The 18,605-nt window shown below is 36.1% G+C and overlaps 1 protein-coding gene across 5 annotated transcripts in view; it reads right to left on the bottom strand.

Annotated features, from left to right (window-relative positions):
* Positions 1–18,605, bottom strand: part of Kif11 (kinesin family member 11) — a 55,147-nt gene continuing 36,542 nt past the window's right edge. For 4 of the 5 annotated variants that reach the window (XM_087184910.1, XM_087184911.1, XM_087184912.1 and 1 more), the window contains 8 exons: positions 17,513–17,638; positions 17,113–17,271; positions 14,428–14,534; positions 9,208–9,487; positions 6,539–6,761; positions 4,194–4,345; positions 3,145–3,255; positions 1–984 (listed from right to left, as the gene is read on the bottom strand). In XM_087184910.1, coding sequence (XP_087041036.1) covers positions 865–984; positions 3,145–3,255; positions 4,194–4,345; positions 6,539–6,761; positions 9,208–9,487; positions 14,428–14,534; positions 17,113–17,271; positions 17,513–17,638 — 1,278 coding nt within the window. In that variant the 3' untranslated portion in view covers positions 1–864. Of the gene's footprint in view, positions 985–3,071; positions 3,256–4,193; positions 4,346–6,538; positions 6,762–9,207; positions 9,488–14,427; positions 14,535–17,112; positions 17,272–17,512; positions 17,639–18,605 lie in introns of all 5 variants that reach the window. The other variant, XM_087184909.1, reaches the window with a different exon arrangement.

The raw sequence follows: 18,605 nt of genomic DNA, 5'->3' as shown, positions 1-18,605 counted from the left end.
TTAAGATTAAATGTATATAAACATGTTTTATTATATACAAAGAACAAGAAGTTTCATAAGACAAACCAAAGAATATAAATTATAGTCATAATTGGCAGTTTCAAAAAGTCTTTAAATCATGTAACCTTCTCCTAAAAACATAAACCTTAGAGTAGGACCACAAAGCCCCAATTCAAAGATTTAGGAAGCTCTATCATAATAGCAATCTATATATATGGAGGCAGTTTCTTAAGAACTCCGTGTGGGCTAATGTGTTATGTTTTCATGTTTAGGGGAAAATAAAAACTGAAAGAAGAGATACTTCCAGAGGAGGGGTTGGGGGGAGGGGAGAGATGTAGCTTGGCACTCCTCAGATTCAATTCCTAGAACTACAACAAAAAGGAAGAAAAAAGGAACCTTTTTGAAGCTCTAAAAAAGATTCTGTGACAAATGAAGAGAAAGTGACCTGAGAGGTCAAAATAGAAAAATCTAGGGAAAAGAAAAAGACTTAAGTCACAGCAAGAGAATAAATGGGATGATCCCTTGCAAGGCCAAAGGTGAGGGATATTTACTTATTTAAGTTCAAGCCTAAAGCAATGCAGCTCCCATACATTTGCTATTTAATAATATACAAAGGAAATACAAGGGCTACTTTATATGAAAAGCTAGAAACATATTTACTCAATTCAGATCCCCAAATGAAACCCAATTTAATACACAGGGAATTACAAGGATGACCAAAACATGGGTAGATATTAAAGTTAACTACATTTACTAGCTGCCTTGATACATTCTATTCCTTTTTAATCTGTACATAAGGCTCAAGTTCTGAGGCTTCAGGTTTTATTTAAAATCATGTAAATCTCAAGTTAACCAAAGATTTCTCTAGGCTCGAAGTGGTAATCTGCTCTTCATAACAGAGTGCTCTGTCGTTTCTTCCACTTTAGACCTCTCCATCGGATTAATGCCTCTGTTTTCTTTGTCTTTTCCATGTGATTTTTTATGCTAAAGATTTAAGAAAAGAAATTCAGTCAATACAACATTTGATACACATTAGCTATACATTCTTTTCTTTTCTTTTTTTAAAATTTTATTTTATTGGTACATTTTAGGTATACAATATAATGACATTCATCATTGGAAATTTGCACCTTTACATAATCTCTCTTGGTTCTTATTTTCCCCCTTCCCCTGCCCTCCCTTCAACTCCTCCACCCCTCCCTATTTACAAAGACTTTGTTTCCATTTTTTCATTTCTCATAATAATTCCATTCCCTTCTTTCCTTTCCCCTCCCCCTCCCCCTTCCCCTTTGCCCCTTTTCTTCCTATTTCACATTATCTATTATACCTTTTAGTCCTTATTTACACTTTCAGTTTCTCACACTAGAGAAACTATTCAGCATTTACACATGTGTGTCCTATTTATTTCACTTGAGAGTATTGCTTCAATGTGCATCCATTTACCTATAAATGTCTCTAATTTCTCATTTTTTATGGCTGAGTAGTACTCCATTTTATTAAAAAACCATTTTCTTTATCTAGTTTCCAGTTGATGGGCATTTGGGCTGTTTCCAAGTCGTAGCTATTACAAATTGTAATATGAACATGGGAGCTGCTATGAACATAGGAGCACATATATCGCTGTGGAATGATTCTTTTAATTGTTTTAGGAAGATACCCAGCAGGGGAATAGCTGGGCCAAATGGGACCTCTAAGCCTAATTCTTTGAGGTATCTCCATACTGATTTCCACAGTGGTTGCACCAGTCTACACTCCCACCAGCAGTGGAGCAGGGTTCCTCTTTCCCCCCAGCCCTGCTAGCATGTTACTGGTTGAATTCATGAGCTATACATTATTTTCATAAGTTCTGTGGGTTATAAACAAGAAAGCTGAATTATGAAAACCTTCAGAAAAGGTTCAGCACAAATTTGAGCTAACCATTTTTTTCTGGCAAGTACAGGTGAACACCTTCCTTGTTTTACCACCTTCACTGGTAAAGCAGTAGGGGGAGAAAGACTAATTTTCTGCATTATTTTCTAAGGCATAATTATAAATTTTACTATAGGGTAATAATTCTCAACAGGGAATGATTTTGCCCTGCAGGGGACACGAAGGTGACATTTTTTTGTTTTTTACAAACTCACAGTGCCCCTGGCTTTTAGTGACTAGAAGCTATGGATGCTGCTAAACATCATACAATCAACAGGAAAGTCCACAACAACTATTCAATTCAAAATGTCAGTAGTGCCAAGCAGTGTGGTGCATGCCTGTAATCCCAGTGCTTTGGGAAGCTGAGGCAGGAGGATCAGCCAAGCCTGGGCTACATAGCAAGTTCAAGATCAGCCGAAATAGTGAGACCTTATCTCAAAAAGAAATAGATATAACCAAACATAATCAGAAGCAGCATTTCAACTATAAAATGTAGACACCAATGTCCTACTTAAAGAAATTCTTACTTTTCTAGGCTCATACCTTCAAAATAGTGGGAAAGATGACAGGCAGTTTACAGTGCCATGTTTCCAGCAGCGTTAAAAAGGTGGAAGGAAAGGTCACAGCATTTAATTGAATAGGACCAGAGCAAGCAAGACACTCAGGAAAGAGAGGAATGGTTAATAAGAGAAGAGCCTTGGGCATGAAAAATCACTCATATAACCTGAGAGACCTTCAGTGTCTCCATTATAAGCCCCTTAGCCTTCAAAGCCTGACGGAGAGACAGGCTCTTAAGACTTCCGAGTCAGTGGTAGAAAAAAGACAGAAATGACTGATCTCAGTATCCATTCTGAGTAAAAAAGCAGAAAGGGAGAAAATATAATAGTCAAAAATTACCAGCCAAGGATATAAAGTAAATATTTGCTTTTTATTCCTCCTATAGGAAATCCCTTATTAATATCAGACTATGTAGGGCTGGGGATTTAGCTCAGTGGTTCCAGCGCATGCTGCACAAGCACAAGGTCCCGAGTTCAATCCCCGGTACCAAAAAACCCCCCCAAAAAACCCAAATATGAGACTATGTACACAATTTAAATCATAAATTAATAAGCCATTCTAAAAGAATGACTGAAAATTTTGTTTTTCTACAAAAAAAGTAATACCTTTCTACAGAACAGAGGATGACTGACTTAGGGCAGATGTGTAAGGCGTATCTGAAATGATTATCTTCAGTACCTGGAAAAACGGAACCCCACCACTTGAACACTCCACGTTGACATCTGCAGGTGGGTTTTCACTTAGAGGTTCAATGTACTGCTCAAGAACTTCCTTTTCTTCATTCATGACCTACAATAAGAAGTGAGTGAATAAATACAATGGCTTAAATGTTATCACAAAAGTAATTTTCTTCTTTGAATATGATATAATGTACATTATATAAAAGTCCAATCTTAATAAAATTAGTAGAAAGTTGACAAAGCAATAAAAATAATCCCTATTGTGTTTTTATACAAAGAGCAGAAGTGGGCTGGGGATTTAGCTCAGTGGCACTGTGCCTGCCACCCACGCGCAAGGTCCTAAGTTCAAGCCCCAGTAAAGTATCAAGAGCAGAAGTTCCTATTCTACAATCTTAAAATTGGTAAGAGCCAGGTATGGTGGCTCACACCTGTAAGCCCAACACTCGGGAGGCTGAGGCAGGAGAATAGTCTCAAGTTCAAGTCCCGCCTGGGCTACACAGTGAGTTCAAGGCCAACCTGAAGAACATGTCTAGCAAGACCATGTCTCAAAAAAGCCAAATAAATAAAATAAAATTTTAAAATTGGTAATCTCAGAATAATAGGATTACAGTTTACTTTTATTCTTTGTTAATTTCTAAATGTTCAACTTTTCTACAATTATTATTCACTAGAGTACACACTGTGGGTTTGACTGTATAGGTTCTAACTGCAACTTCATCTTTTTGACTTGGGACGAGGCAATTCTTAAGTTTCTTCATCTATAAGATGTGTATACAGCAGTACTAGCATCCACCTCATAGGGTTATTGAAATAACGTTAACATACATATAAATAGCTTAGAACAGTATCCAGCAAATAATAAGTACAGTTTCAACACTGGCTATTATTATCTACTAGTCTAATACTTAAAAACTGATGAGGTTAAAATGAGAGGCTTAATTATAAGATACAGGGTAGGCCTGAAGCATAAAGAGTAACACTCTTCATATAAAATCGACCACATTGAGAATTTACAGGAGAGTTCTCAAATGATGCCTTAAATTTTACCTGACTCTTCTCTTCTTCATTGTTTTCTGAATGGGTCAGCATCATTAACAGCTCAGGTCTTTCTTTTTTCAACTGATCAAGGAGCTGTTCTCGTGGTTCAGTTCTCACCAGTGTTGATGGGTATAAATAACGTTTCCTCTGTGGTGTTGTACCTTTTGCAGACATTAGACAAATGAGGAAAATTGAAGTTTGGTATACAAACAGATTTTTAAAAATACACTAAATGGGGCCAGGGATTTAGCTCAGTGGCACCGCACCTGCCTCGCAAGTACAAGGTCCTGAGTTCGATCCCCAGTACCAGAAAGAAAAAAAATACATTAAAACTTATACTTCCAAATGAGTCTTGTTTTCCAAAAGTACAACCATTGCCATACATGAGAATCAGTCTTACTACCTGTCAGGCACATACTGCTTGCAGTTAGTAATATTCTCCTAGCCCTGGGGATTTAGCTCAGCTCCACTGCCTGCTGCGTAAGCACAAGGACCTGAGTTCAATCCCTGGTACCAAAAAAAAAAAAAAAAAAGAAAAGAAAAAAGAAAAAAAAAAGTAATATTCTCCAATTTGATAACTGATCTTAAATAAATTTCACCATTCTCAATACCTCAAAAATGTGAAGTTTTCCTCTGAAGATATACAGCAAAAGATGTGTGGTAGGTTCTAAAAGGATTATACACAGTTGTGAGAAATGGTAGCATCATTGGAATGACAGTACAGTTTTCCCAATATGATTTCTTTGGTCAGAGTAATCATTTTACTATAAATGTGGTATGACAGTCAAATATTAACTACTTACATTTCTTCATAATGAGTTCATGCTGTTATAATTTACAAAGACATTGCCTTTTCACTTAACATTCCTAATTTCATTGATGAGTGAACAATAAATCTTTTTTAGGTTTTGTTTTTTGTTTTTTCTGAAACAGGGTCTTGCTATGTAGTGCAAGCTGGCCTTGAACTCATTCTGCAGCCCAGGCTAGCCTTGAACTCGTGGCTATCCTCCTGCCTCAGCCTCCCGTGTGCTGGGATTACAGGTGTAGGCCACCATGCTTGACTGAACAATAAATCTTATAGGTCTGTTGGGAAAAAATAAATCACCATTCTTTACCACAATTTGCTTTTTTAATGGCTTCTTTAAAGCTTTGAGGTGTAATTTATATGCCACAATATTCACTCATTTTTAAGTGCACAATTCAATGATTTTTAGTGAATTTACAGGTTATGCAACCATTACCACAATCCAACAAATAACCCCCCAATTAGTTATCCTGTGTAAAGCAACTTCTTATAACCTTGTTCCACAAAGGATTCTCTGAATCCTGATAGCCTACTGATCTTTGCAATGCCTATTCTCTCAAAGTGGTGATTCCTAAATGTTAACAATTCATGGTGATGCCCAATCTTTCAAAATGGTGATTCTTAAATGCTAACACTTCATAAGAGGGACATATAAAAAAATATACAATGTGAACAGTGTGCATTAAACTACAATTTATTCAATTACATTTCTGCAATAGTTTGTTTTTTGTGGTACTGGGGATCGAACTCAGGACCTTGCGCTTGCAGGCAGGCACAGTGCCACTGAGCTACATCCCGGCCCTACAATAGTTTTGGTATTAAAATTGTCTTTTTACAAAGAGTCCTAGGTATATGGTTTGTCAGTTTTATTTTTAAAATGTCTCTTCTAGCCAGGTGTGGTGGCACATACCTATCATCCCAGCACTTGGCTGGGCTGAGGCAGGAGGATCGCCTTATGCCAGCATGAACTACAAAGAGAGAGCCTCTCAAAAATAAAAGTCTTTTGTTAGCTGGGCATGGTGGTGCATGCCTATAATCCTAGCATTCAAGAGGCTGAGGCAGGAGGATCACCATGAGTTTTGAGTTATTGTGAATTACAGAGAGACTCTGTCTGAAAACAAAACCAACCAACCAAAACAAAAATAAAATGTCTTTTCTTAGGCCAGGGATTTAGCTCGGTGGTTCCGCCACCTGCCTCACAAGCGCAAGGTCCCGAGTTTGATCCCCGGTACCAAAAAAAAAAAAAGTCTTTTCTTAACAAAGCTAGTTCCCTGAATGTAAAATTTTCTAAATTATGATGCCCAAATTTCTAAAAGTACATACTGCCTATTATCAAGACATCAAACACTTGATGAAAATTATTTTAGGTTTCCAATTTCTCCATATTTGAATTGATTACAATGAAATCGTAAATTCCTATTCGGCAATGGGAAGACTCAGTTTTAAAGAACACCTAACATTACAAAAAAAAAGAAAAACTGAACAAACAAACCTAACATTGTGAACTCAACTTCAAAATGTTAAATAATTCTATTTCCTTTTTAAGTACCTGTTGCAATATCCAATTTGAGATCTTGCTGCAGAAAGCAATTAAGCTTACTCAGACCCAGTTTTGTAGTTTCATTAAGTTCTAGACTTTGTGCTAACAAATTTTCTTCATCAGTTCTTATCCGGCTAAGAAAAATATCATGCTGGCTCTCATTTTCTGCTTTATGTCCATTTAATTTTTCAGTGATCTCTGACTTTGAAGCCTCCCAACATTCGTTTATACCCTGTACAATGTAAATAAGCAATCATTACTAAAATAAAATTGCCAATGCTTTACTGGATATATCACTTTCCCTTACCTTGACATTTCCATAAATGAAAGTTTTAAGAACACATATAAAAGTAGAGGAAACAGATATATTCATTGTCTGGCCTTAACATTTAGCAACACATAGGTTACAGATAAAACACGACTGAACACCTATTTCTTCTCATACTCAAGAGTTATTTTGAAGCAAATCCAGTATCATTTCATCCATTTACTTTGGCATGTACCTCTTAGAGTTAAGACCATATAAGACCACTGTCACATCTAAAAAATTTAACATTTATTCCTTCATATCAAAAGTCTACAGTGTTCAAATTCCACCAAATATCTCAAATGTTTTCCACAATTGGTTTATTTGAACCAGAATTAATCGCTAGATAAGGTTGATATATTGCAAGTAGGGGATTATATAGTTTATTGCCCCAACTTCTCAAAGCAAAAGGATCCATTCTTAATCATTACCTATCTTTTTTTTTTTTTTTTTTTTTTGGTACCGGGGATCGAACTCGGGACCTTGCGCTTGTGAGGCAGGCACCAGAACCACTGAGCTAAATCCCCGGCCCAATCATTACCTATCTTAATAGATGCAGAAAGATTATCCCAGACAAACTCAGATTTAGTTTTCTACTCATTGGTGTCTTTTGATCTGTGTTAACCTTCTTCATTTTTTTTCCCTTAAAAAACTTTTGTTGATGAAGAAACCAGACTTTATCCTATTGAATATCTCTGCTCTAGATGTGGTTAATTGCATCTCTGTTGTATTTTCAACGTCCATTTATCCTGTGTATTTTTTATAAACTGGTTATCTATATAATGGCTTGATCTAATTCATATTTAATTTTTTAAAATATTTCATAGGTGGTACTGAAAGCACATAATACCTGGTTGTATCTCCTGTGTTAGGAGTAATAAGGGGGTTCGGGTACAGTTACCCTGTTCAGGAAAGTTTCCCAAATCAAATCATTTAAGCAATCATTAATGGCCACCAGGGCTATTTCACAAGAAGCTGCAAAATCATAATATTCTAATTATACCATTTCTTCTCCATTTCACTAGCTGAGATTCTATGAAATATTTTTCTTCATCGATCACCCCACTAAACCAAATATACTTATTTCAACAAAGACAGACAGATGCTCTTTCTATTTACCACCTTACAAAATAACACTGCTTCTCTAGCATGATCCAAAGGAGTTCTGTGAAATTTTTATGAATTTATGAGTATTTAACACGTTTGAATTTTTCCACCTTGGTACTGGGGATTAAACCCAGGGCTTTTGGACTGAGCTATACCCCCAGGCCTTTTATTTTATTATTTTTTGAGACAGGGTCTTGCTTAAGTAGATAAATTGCCCAGGCTGGTCTTGGAACTTGCAATCCTCCTGCCTCAGCCTCCCAGAGTGCTAGGATTAGGGTATGTACCACCACACCTGGCTTCATGTGTTTTAATCAGAGTAACCATTACTCTTTTTGATGCTCAGATTATGTTTTTGAGCAAAAAGAGTGTCATCACGTTGGCTACTAAGTCCTTCTGACACAACCCCAGGAGTATTAATAACTTCCTTACTTTCTGGTATGATGAGTTGTCTAGGCTCATTACTTTGTACATTTTTTGAAATTAGTTATTTCTCTGTGGACCCTGATTACTTTTTTTCCAGTTTAGTTATATAGCTTAGAAAACTTAAATTCCTTTGAATGTAGTAAAATCCTTTTATTGAACAGAAAGGAAAAACCAAGTCACAATGGGTTCAGGCAAATGTAAAGTTCCAGCAAACCCACAAAACTATCAAATATCCTTTGAGCCATTAGAACAATATCGTAAATACTTAAAACAATAATACATTTGAAAGTACCTGAGGAAAGTTAATAAAAATGGAAGGCATGAGGTGTCAAAAGAGAGTGCCCTTCTCCAAAGAAACTAACAAGTCAAAAACCGAAGATAAGGGCTGGGGATTTAGCTCAGTGGTGCCACCACCTGCCTCACAAGTGCAAGGTCCCGAGTTTGATCACGGGTACCAAAATACAAAACAACAAAAAAACCAAGGATATACACAGGACAGACATTAGACAAATGTTAAATAACTTTAAGATCTAGAAGACATATACCTCAAACAAAAACAAAAAGAAAAAACTAAATAAACTTGGGCCGGGGATTTAGCTCAGTGGTTCCGCCGCCTGCCTTGTAAGCGCAAGGATCCAAGTTCGATCCCCAGTACCAAAAAAAAAAAAAAAAAAAAAAAAAAGATGATGTATAAGTATACCAAATATTATAGGTAAGGATTTTGAGTCATCCATTATGTCTTAAAATAGAACTTGTTCTGAAACCAATTCTAGGCCAGAATATTTAATTATCTGGTTATAACTATTTTCCTTAAAGTAGGTTCCAGGTACAAAGTTATTACCTCCAATAAGCTCTGAAGTTCCTCTTCCTTTTTATTTAAGGATGACATCCATTGTTCAGAAAAACAAACTGTACTCATGTTCAGACACTCACATCTTGGTTCAGTTTCTTGAGATATTTTTTCCAGGTTGGAGTTGAGTGTATCACACTGTTTCACAGACTCTTCAACCAATTTTGTACCTTCTTGGTTAAAATGCCTGAGTTTTTGTGACAAGCCATCAAAATCAGTACAAAATTTTTTATTGTGAAAAGTTGCTGTGCTGATTATATCCTTAGATTTCCTATGGGGAAAGAAAATAACACTGTAGAAACAGGAAAGTGGGCTACAACCTTCCAAAGATCAGACAGCTCTTAAATGGCAGATTGAATACATGCAGTTTGGCTCCACAGCCTGTCCTCTTAATGCATTTAAATTGAGCATCTGTGCTTTGATCAATGTATTTTCTAGCAGACTGACATGGCTGTGCCATTAAATGACCTTGAAAAGGTCTTGTCTTATGACACCTTTACTTGTCCTCCTCCAGATGATGCCTTCTTTTGTATCTCCGTTATAGTATCTGATGGTACTGTTATCAAAATTGTCAGTCATTCTACTATTAAGCAGTTCCACTCACCTATGATATAAAACATAAATGTTATTTTAAAATTCAAGTATGGGGATGTAGCTCAGCAGCATAGCGGATGCCTGGCAAGCGTGAAGTCCTGAGTTCGATCCCCAATACCAATCCTCCCCCCCCCAAAAAAACCCCTCAAGTATAAAGCTTTTTTAATAGTGAAAAGAAAACTCTATTGGGGTATGACACACTGATACAGCACATATCATATATATGACATAAACATTAATGTCGAGAAATACATTTCAAATTTATTATTTTCTACTCTCAGTTTCTCTAGAACAGCATTCAGTCATCTCATAAGACCACAGAATTAAACCTCAGAGAATTAAATTCACCCTCTTTTACCACTAGATGGTATGCCATGTGAGTAAACCAACTAAGTAAGCAAAGATGATGAAAATCAACACCTACAGATTAAGTGGCAATGACTAAAAAATGAAAAGTAACATAACATCAACATAAATCACTCCCCTCACAAAATCACAACCTAGTGGTAATATAAGACTTAGTCAAAAGTGACTAGAAACTATCATAAATGCCAAAGTTATCATGTTCAGTGTACTTTACAAGTATTGCTTAGATTCTTGGATGATTCTGATAGTCCCTGGACACATGAGAAACACTGGGGGAGACAGGAAAATGCCGGAACTTTATGAAAGTGTATCATTGTTTCTTTCCCACTTCAATCCTACTAAAAAGACTTAAAAGGGAACATTTTTTCCAGGGCAAGGGGCAGATAGTACTTGGAATTAAACCCAGGGCCTTCACATTGAGCTATAGCTCCAGAAGTCCTGTTAAGTTGTCCAAATTGGGCTAAAATTTGCAATCCTTCTGCCTTGGTCTCTCACAATGCTGGGATTATAAACATGTACCTCCACGTTTGGTGTAAACAGGATCTTGAATCTCCTTACATAATATCCAAAATGTTCAAGACATAACTAAAAAATCACTCCTATCCAGAACCAGGAAAATCACAAGTCAAATGAGAAAAGGCAATCAACAGATGCCAATAATAAGAGAACTTGTATCCTGGCATTATTTAGCGAGGATTTAAAACCAGCCTTTTGAAATAAATAAAGGCAGCCAAATGCCACATTGAGCAGCTTAAACACTCCTGAAAAAAATATTAGCAAAGAAACAGAAGGTATTAAAAAAAGAGCCAAGCACTGAACAGACTGAAAGATGCAGAAACAACTCCAGAAATACTCAGCCATCTCATCTTTGACAAAGGAGCCAAACCCCTTCACTGGAAGAAAGATAGCCCCTTTAGTAAATGGCACTGGAAAAACTGGGTTACCACTTGCTGAAGATTAAAACTAGATCCATATCTTTCACTCAAATCAAAATAATCAAAGATCTAAATATTTAAACAGAAACAATGCTGGAAGATAGAACAGGTAGAACTCTGAAAGACATTGGTATAGACAAAGACTATGAACAAAATCTCAGTCATGCAGGAACTATCAACTTGGGAACAACAACAAAGAATCAACAACTGGGACCTCATCTTATTACAAAGCTTTGGCACAGCAAGAGAAACCACCAGCAGAGTGAAAAAACCAACTCACAGTGTGGGAAAAAATTTTGCCAGCTGTTCCTCAGACAAAGGATTAATATCTAGAATATATGAAGAACTCAAAAAAAAAAAAATCAGACCCCTCAAATTTAAAGACTCAATCCAAAAATGAGCACCTGAAATGCATAGATACTTCTTAGATGAAGTAGAAACAGCAAATAGATATATGAAAAAATGTTCAACATCACTGGTCATTCAAGAGATGCAAATTAAAACAATGCTGAGATTCCACCTCACTCCAAAAAGAATGGATTGCCACTTCAAACAAATGCTGGAGGGTCTGTGGGGAAAGGAACCCTTCTCCACTGTTGGTCAGAGTTTAGACTGGTGTAACCACTGTGGAAAATTCAGTGTGGAGATTTCTCAAAGAACTAAAACTAGAGGTTCCATATGACCCAGCTATTCCTCTTCTAGGTATCTTCCCGGAAGAAATAAAAGCATCATACCACTGCGATATATGCACATCCATGTTTATAGCAGCACAAATGTAATAGCTAAATCTTACAAATAGCCCAAATGCCCATCAACTGATGAACGGATAAAGGAGATGTGGTTTTTTATACAATGGAGTACTAGTCTGCCATCAAGAAGACGAGCTTGAGACATTTATAGCTAAATGGATGCACTTTGAGATCATACTCTTAAGTGAAATAAATCAAACACATATGTTTAAATACCACATTGTTTCTCTGGTATGAGAAACCACAAGTGGAAATAAGGACTAAAATGTACAGTAGACGTTGGGAAATGGGAAGAAAATGTTCAAATGAGAAGAGAACACGGAGGGGGGAGTGGGGAAAGAAAAAATGGACAAGAAAAATAAGAAAAAAGTCAAAGGAGAAAATGAAACAAAGCTTTTATACATGGGGGGATGGGGAAAAAAGAAGCAAGATATATCATGTACTGGTACAAATTCCCTATGATAAATGTTATCATTATGTATATCTAAAATGTACCAATAAATGTTTTCCTAAAAAAAAAAAAAAGAAAGAGAGACAAGCCACCTGTAGTCCCAGCTAGTCAGGAGGCTGAGGCAAGATCATTTGAGCCTTGGAGTTCAAGAGCAGCTTGGGCAGTATGGTAAAATCCCATTTCAGGGGCTGGGGATTTAGCTCAGTGGTTCCACCTCCTGCCTTGCAAGCACAAGGACTTGAGTTCAATCCCCGGTAACGCCCCTGCCAAAAAAAAAAAAAAAAATTCCATTTCAAATGAAACTACGAAACTGTAAGATATAAGACTGAGCCAGGCATGGTGTTGCACACCTGTAATCCCAGCACTCAGGAGGCTGAGGAAGGAGGATTGCCACCAGGTTTGAGGCCAGCTTGGGCTACATAGTGAGTCCAAGGCCAGCCTAAATTATATAGCAAGACCATGTCTCAAAAACAAGATGCAATATTGAAATAAAGTACCTTATTGAATGAGTTCAACAGTAGGTTAGAAATGACATAGGAAAACTCAGTGAACTTGAAAACAGATCAATGGAATTTACCCAATTTGAACAACAAAAAGGTAGATAGATAGACAAGATGATTAGATAATAAAATCTCAGGGACTATAATAAAAGATCTAACATTAGCTCAGTAGTGACGTCATCTGCCTCGTCTGCCTCGCAAGTGCAAGGACCTGAGTTTGATCTCTGGTACCAAAACAACAACAACAAAAGATCTAACATTTATGTCATCAGTTAGTCATAGAAGCAGAAGAGAAGGAGTATAGGGCTGAAATATATTCAAAGAAATGACAGATGAAAATTACCCAATTTTGGTGAAAGGTATAACCTATAGATTCCTAAAGCTGAACAAATTTTTTTTTTTTTTTTTTTTGGTACTGGGGATCGAACTCAGGACCTTGCACTTGCGAGGCAGGTGGGAACCACTGAGCTAAATCCCCGGCCTGAACAAATCTTAAACAGGATGAACTCAGGGGTAACTAGGTAGATACAATGTAATCAAATTTCTAAAAAAACAAAGTCTTAAAAGCAGCTAAAGAAAAACTGCCTATAGGGAAGCATTTCACTTGAATAATGATGGGTTTGTGATCTCCTAGGAGGAAATAAAACAACATATTGTAAATACTGAAAGAAAAGAACTGTCAACCCTGAATTATATGTCCAAGAAAAATATCTTTTGAGAATGAAAGGGAAATTATAACACTCTACTCTGAAGAAAGTTTAGAACTTCAGGAAGGAACAATTAAAAGTGCAAAAACAGGAGTAAATAAAATGTCCTTGTCCTCTTGAATTTAGAGCACCCATAGGCAAAAACAAAAAACAGCTTGACAAACCATATATAGATATATATTTTTTAAATGGCTCATAGACTTAATATACTTAAATCTATACTTAAAACACTGGGATAGAATTGTAGCTCAGTGGTAAATCCTACCTACCATGTGTGAGGCCTTGGGTTTGAAAACAAAAAAAGACAAAAAACATAAAAAGAAAACAAAAGTCTAGCTGGAATGTGTGTAAGCATGTGGGACTAGCAAGTGATGATGCTATAAAGCCTCATCAAACTCTAGTGCAGAAATTAGCCAAGTTTTTCTTAAAAGCTAGATAGCGAGTATTTCAGTTTTATGGTGTATGAGTGATGCAATGATAGTTCTGCTGTTGCAGCGCAAATGCAGTCAAGGTAACATGTTAAGCAAACAGTCATGGCTGTGTCCAGGGAAATTGTAATCACAGGCATCCAGCTCATGAGACAGTGTGCCAAATCCTGCCCCCAGCAGGTGTATTTTTCATCAGTGATATGGGATAGAAATTGTGGAATTACTTTATACTTAATGTATGAGATTGAAGAAATTAGAAAATATGCTGTTAATGAGAGTCAGGTTTCTCACTAAGGAAGTACAAACATGGAATACAAAGGTATTTAGTGTGTATCGACATACAAATATACACATCCACAAAAAACATTAACAAATGAGAAATTTGGTTAAAAGTATACAAGACTTATTTATGCTCTTTGAAATTTTTTTTTCTAAATAATTTTAGTCTTACAGAACTTTAAAAAGATTTAAAATAGCTTACTGCTTTGTATTTTCTTGAACACTACTGAGTGGTTTCCAGACGTTTTCACACTTTTCTTCCAAAGTACAGAATCGCTCTGCCCAAAGATTTATGAACTGGCAGAGTTCCTGTAAGAAATATGAGGGAAGGGGAAGAGACTTGGAATTATGACACTTGAACACTTTTTCTGTATATGACCAATGTTGTGAAGTATTCTCCCATAGGTAAGAATTATACAAATTCTTTTTCTTTTTTTTTAACAGTGCCAAAAATTTATTTGAAAAATGAGGGGTGACGGGACATAGGAAGAACTAGCTCTGCAGAGTGAACTTGGGCCAAACAAAGAGAGGAAAGGATAAAAGCAAAAACAGAAGAGAGACAAAGGTTGGGTTGCCCTGTGAAGTTACAATAGCAGGCTTCTCCTAGCGTCTCCTCTACTTTATGCCATCCACATCTCAGGGGGGACCAGAAGAAGTTCCACCAATAGGGTCCCAAGAATTATTTGGCGCTGTCTGGGTGATAACAGGGGGAATAGATATAGCTCCCAAACCTGCTAGATATCTAAAACTCTAGGTTCATGTAATGAATTCTAGGAAAAAACAGAGGTTAAGAGTAGGAAGAATTTATTGAAAGATAGCTTCTGTCTAAAAGAGACAGAGAGGGAACCGGAAAGTGGGTTGCCCCAGAATTATACAAATTCTTGACAAGAGATCTTTAACTCTACCTCTCTAGCATAGAGCAAATCAGTGACTGCGATACTATAAGGATTTTGTAGGAATTTTTTAAAAAAGTTGATAAGCAAACTTTGCTATTTTAATAGCAAATTACTTCCACTGTATGTCAAAACTAATCAAACATATTCAGATGTCATATTATGTTTAAGAACTACGTTGACAGATACACTATCTGATAACACTACAAGGGGGAATTAATACTGATAACCTGATAACCTCGTCAGTTAAGTAATCCAAAAATATCAGCTACTGGAGTTAAAGAATACTTACAGAGTTTAGTTGGGTCATACTAATAAAAATACACTGTTACGTTTGCTCATACTTGGTACCTTTAAAAAGAACTTCTTTACAGGCACAAAACATGCTACACTGCAACATGAAGAAGCTATACCAAAGACCAATGAAAAGCTGAAAATATATCCAGGACTTTTATTCATTGTTTAATGAACAGTTATAACACATCAGGTGATAATGCATACCTAACATTCTGATTATTAAAAACTCTTACAGTATTTTTATTAGTTTTTATTTTTCTTTTTTTGGTACTGGGGATCAAACTTGGATCCTTGCACTTGTAAGGCAGGCAGCAGAACCACTGAGCTAAATCCCTAGCCCTATTTTTCTTATTTTTGAGACAAGGTCTCACTATGTAGTTCAGATTGGCCTTGAGTCCACTATGTAGCTCAGGCTGGCCTCAAACTCACCACAATCCTCTTGCCTCAGCCTCCCAAGTGCTGGGATTACATCAGGCTTCATTAATCTTAAAAGTAGGGAGTAATGCAGATATTTTCAGATTTATCTTCATGTAAATTTGGGTTCAAAATTTACACATGCCATATATGTATGTGTGTGTGTGTGTGTGTGTGTGTGTGTGTCTATGGTAGGTTTAAGGCAAATACCCTGTGCAAAGGTCTAAGAAATGGCTACAATTTCAAAATGCCAAGAAATGTACAGAAGAAGCACACACAAATGCATGCCTGTCAAGCAACACAATCACTACCAAGATGGAGCATTAGTAAGATGAACACCATACTACTGGGGCTCCCAAGGTCTCATTTTCTTCACTAGAAAAATGAGCAAGTCATAGAATCTGTACCTATACTGATAGGAATAAACACACAGTGGATTGCTTAGTAAATGTAGACCATTATTTCTACTAATTTCTGATGTTAATCCTCATGCTTATCAATTAGGGAAGCTGACCCTCTTAAAGTTGTTTTCACTTATCTAAAAAGCTTAGGTGTGTTTATTTTCTCATTTTTATGACATGCATGAATTCCTTCTCCCTCATTTTGCCAAGGAAAAGAACTCTTTCCTACTCAATATATCCCATCAAGTTTTACTGAGTAGAGTGCTGTCAAATCTTAATAGGCTCATTTAAATAAAACTTTAATGTTCATTATTACTCAAGTCTTAAGAGTAACAGAAACTTCCCATGTATCTAATATTATCGATTATGGTTTGAAGGTTTGGGTTTGGTTTAAAGCCTCATATGCGTAGGTTGCATAGACAAAGATAAGTCCTGAATTGTTTTTATTTATTAGAATTTAAGTGGCTTTCATCAGTGAGACAGAACTAAGAGAAAGTAGGGCTTAGTTTATGAAACATAATAACTACCCATGTCATACTAGAAAGAAACAACTTACATTATATGTTTATTTTAAATGTTATAACCATTTTCCTATGGAAATATGTTTCTTCATAAATCTTTCATCTTGGTATATGGAAGGACTGTTTTCTTTGTCACAATGTGCTTCACCATGAGGCTGTATGTGTAGAAAATTCTCAAATATTAACTGATCAAGAGAAGTATTCTCAATTATTTTAATTACTGTTATAAGCAACAGAAACTATGATATCTTTCAGGTTTCTAAATTAATACTATAGCACTCAGATTGTATAACATCAGTTAAGTCATATCAGTCATCACAAAACTTTATTTTTACACTCTCCTATCAGATACACAAGATACCTGTGAATGGGTTTGCTTTATTGTTTTCACTTCTTCACTTAAGGTTTCACACAGCTTCTGTGATTCGACCAAGGAAGAAACTGTACTCTCTTGTAGTTCACGTAGTCTGTTACACATTATACTGAGAAAGTCATCCATTTCTTTTTTCTGATCTTCTATCTTGGAAAGAAAAAAAAATTAGCTTCTTAAACAACTCATCAATTTTGAGATACTAAGAACATAACAAGCTGGGCATAGTGGAGCACACATATAATTCCAGCATTAAGAGGCTAATTCAGGATGACTGCTGCAAGTTCAAGGCCAGCCTGGGCTACATAGTGAGTTCAAAGCGAGACAGAGCTACATAGTGAGATCTTGTCTCAAAAAACAAAACAAAACAAAACAAAACAACATTTGTTACCTGTCCAGCCTCTGTCAATGAAGTCTTGAAAATATGTTTGAGTTGACTATTGATTTTCAATATAGACACCACAGTAGGGGACAAAACCGTTCGCAGTGAATGTAGAAGGTCTGTTGTAAGTTCATTCTAGTTTCAAAAATAAATAAATCTTTAAGAAGAATATTTTTTACTTCCATAAATCTGGCTGGCTAAATGATAATATTTTAAATATTTCAACAACTAAACATGTACATTAAAATTCTAAATTGATATTCTCTATTCTTTAAAACTCATATATATACACGTATATGTGTGTGTGTGTGTGTGTATGTATGTTTGTTTGGTTTTTGGTACTGGGGATCGAACTCTGGTCCTTGCGCTTGCAAGGCAGGCAGCAGAACCACTGAGCTAAATCCCCGGCCTTACAGATATATTTTTATACCTAGTTTATATTCAACGTAAGTCACTTAGTCCTGACTTTAGTAATTAAGAAAATAAGTCATTTAATATAGATAACATTATAGTCCAGTAGTGGTGAACCTATGGCATACATGCTGCAGTGGGCTATTTGTATCACTGAAAGCTCTAAAAGGTTCGCCATCACTGTTATAGTCTAATGAAACAGAAGTCAGAATTCAGAAGAGAAGAAAATGACAGTCAATTGATAAGATTTCAGTATTCCAAGCAAAGGGAAAAAATTCAAAACCTACAGGTACATTCAAATAAAATAAATTTCAAGCAACTTTAGATAGCTAGTCAAAAAGGTTGAGTCCAAATAGCTGTCAAGAGTAGGGTTTGGGCTGGAGGTATTTAACTGTGAAGACTTGAAGACATTCAACCTATTGTATCAGAACTTGAGACAGTTCTGTTTATTGCCAAGGTATATGGAAAACCGAGGATGTAGTGTAGACTGGTAAGTTCTACTAAAAAAAAAACTGAACTAAGCTCCTTTTACTAATGCAGTAAAGCAAATAACAGAAAAATCTAAAACACAAATGAATTAGTGAATACTTAGAATCTAGGCAAAGGATCAGCTAACACTTGTAGTATTTATTTAGAAAATGTTTAATAAACCATGGAAAAAGCCCTAGTTAAAGCTCAAAAGTTGGCCACA

Source organism: Heterocephalus glaber, unplaced genomic scaffold (assembly GCF_053883595.1).
Source record: "Heterocephalus glaber isolate CG9 unplaced genomic scaffold, H.glaber_assembly_v1.0 deba00001497, whole genome shotgun sequence".
In the NCBI taxonomy this organism is placed as follows: domain Eukaryota; kingdom Metazoa; phylum Chordata; class Mammalia; order Rodentia; family Bathyergidae; genus Heterocephalus; species Heterocephalus glaber.
This window is presented reverse-complemented; position numbering and strand designations above follow the sequence as displayed.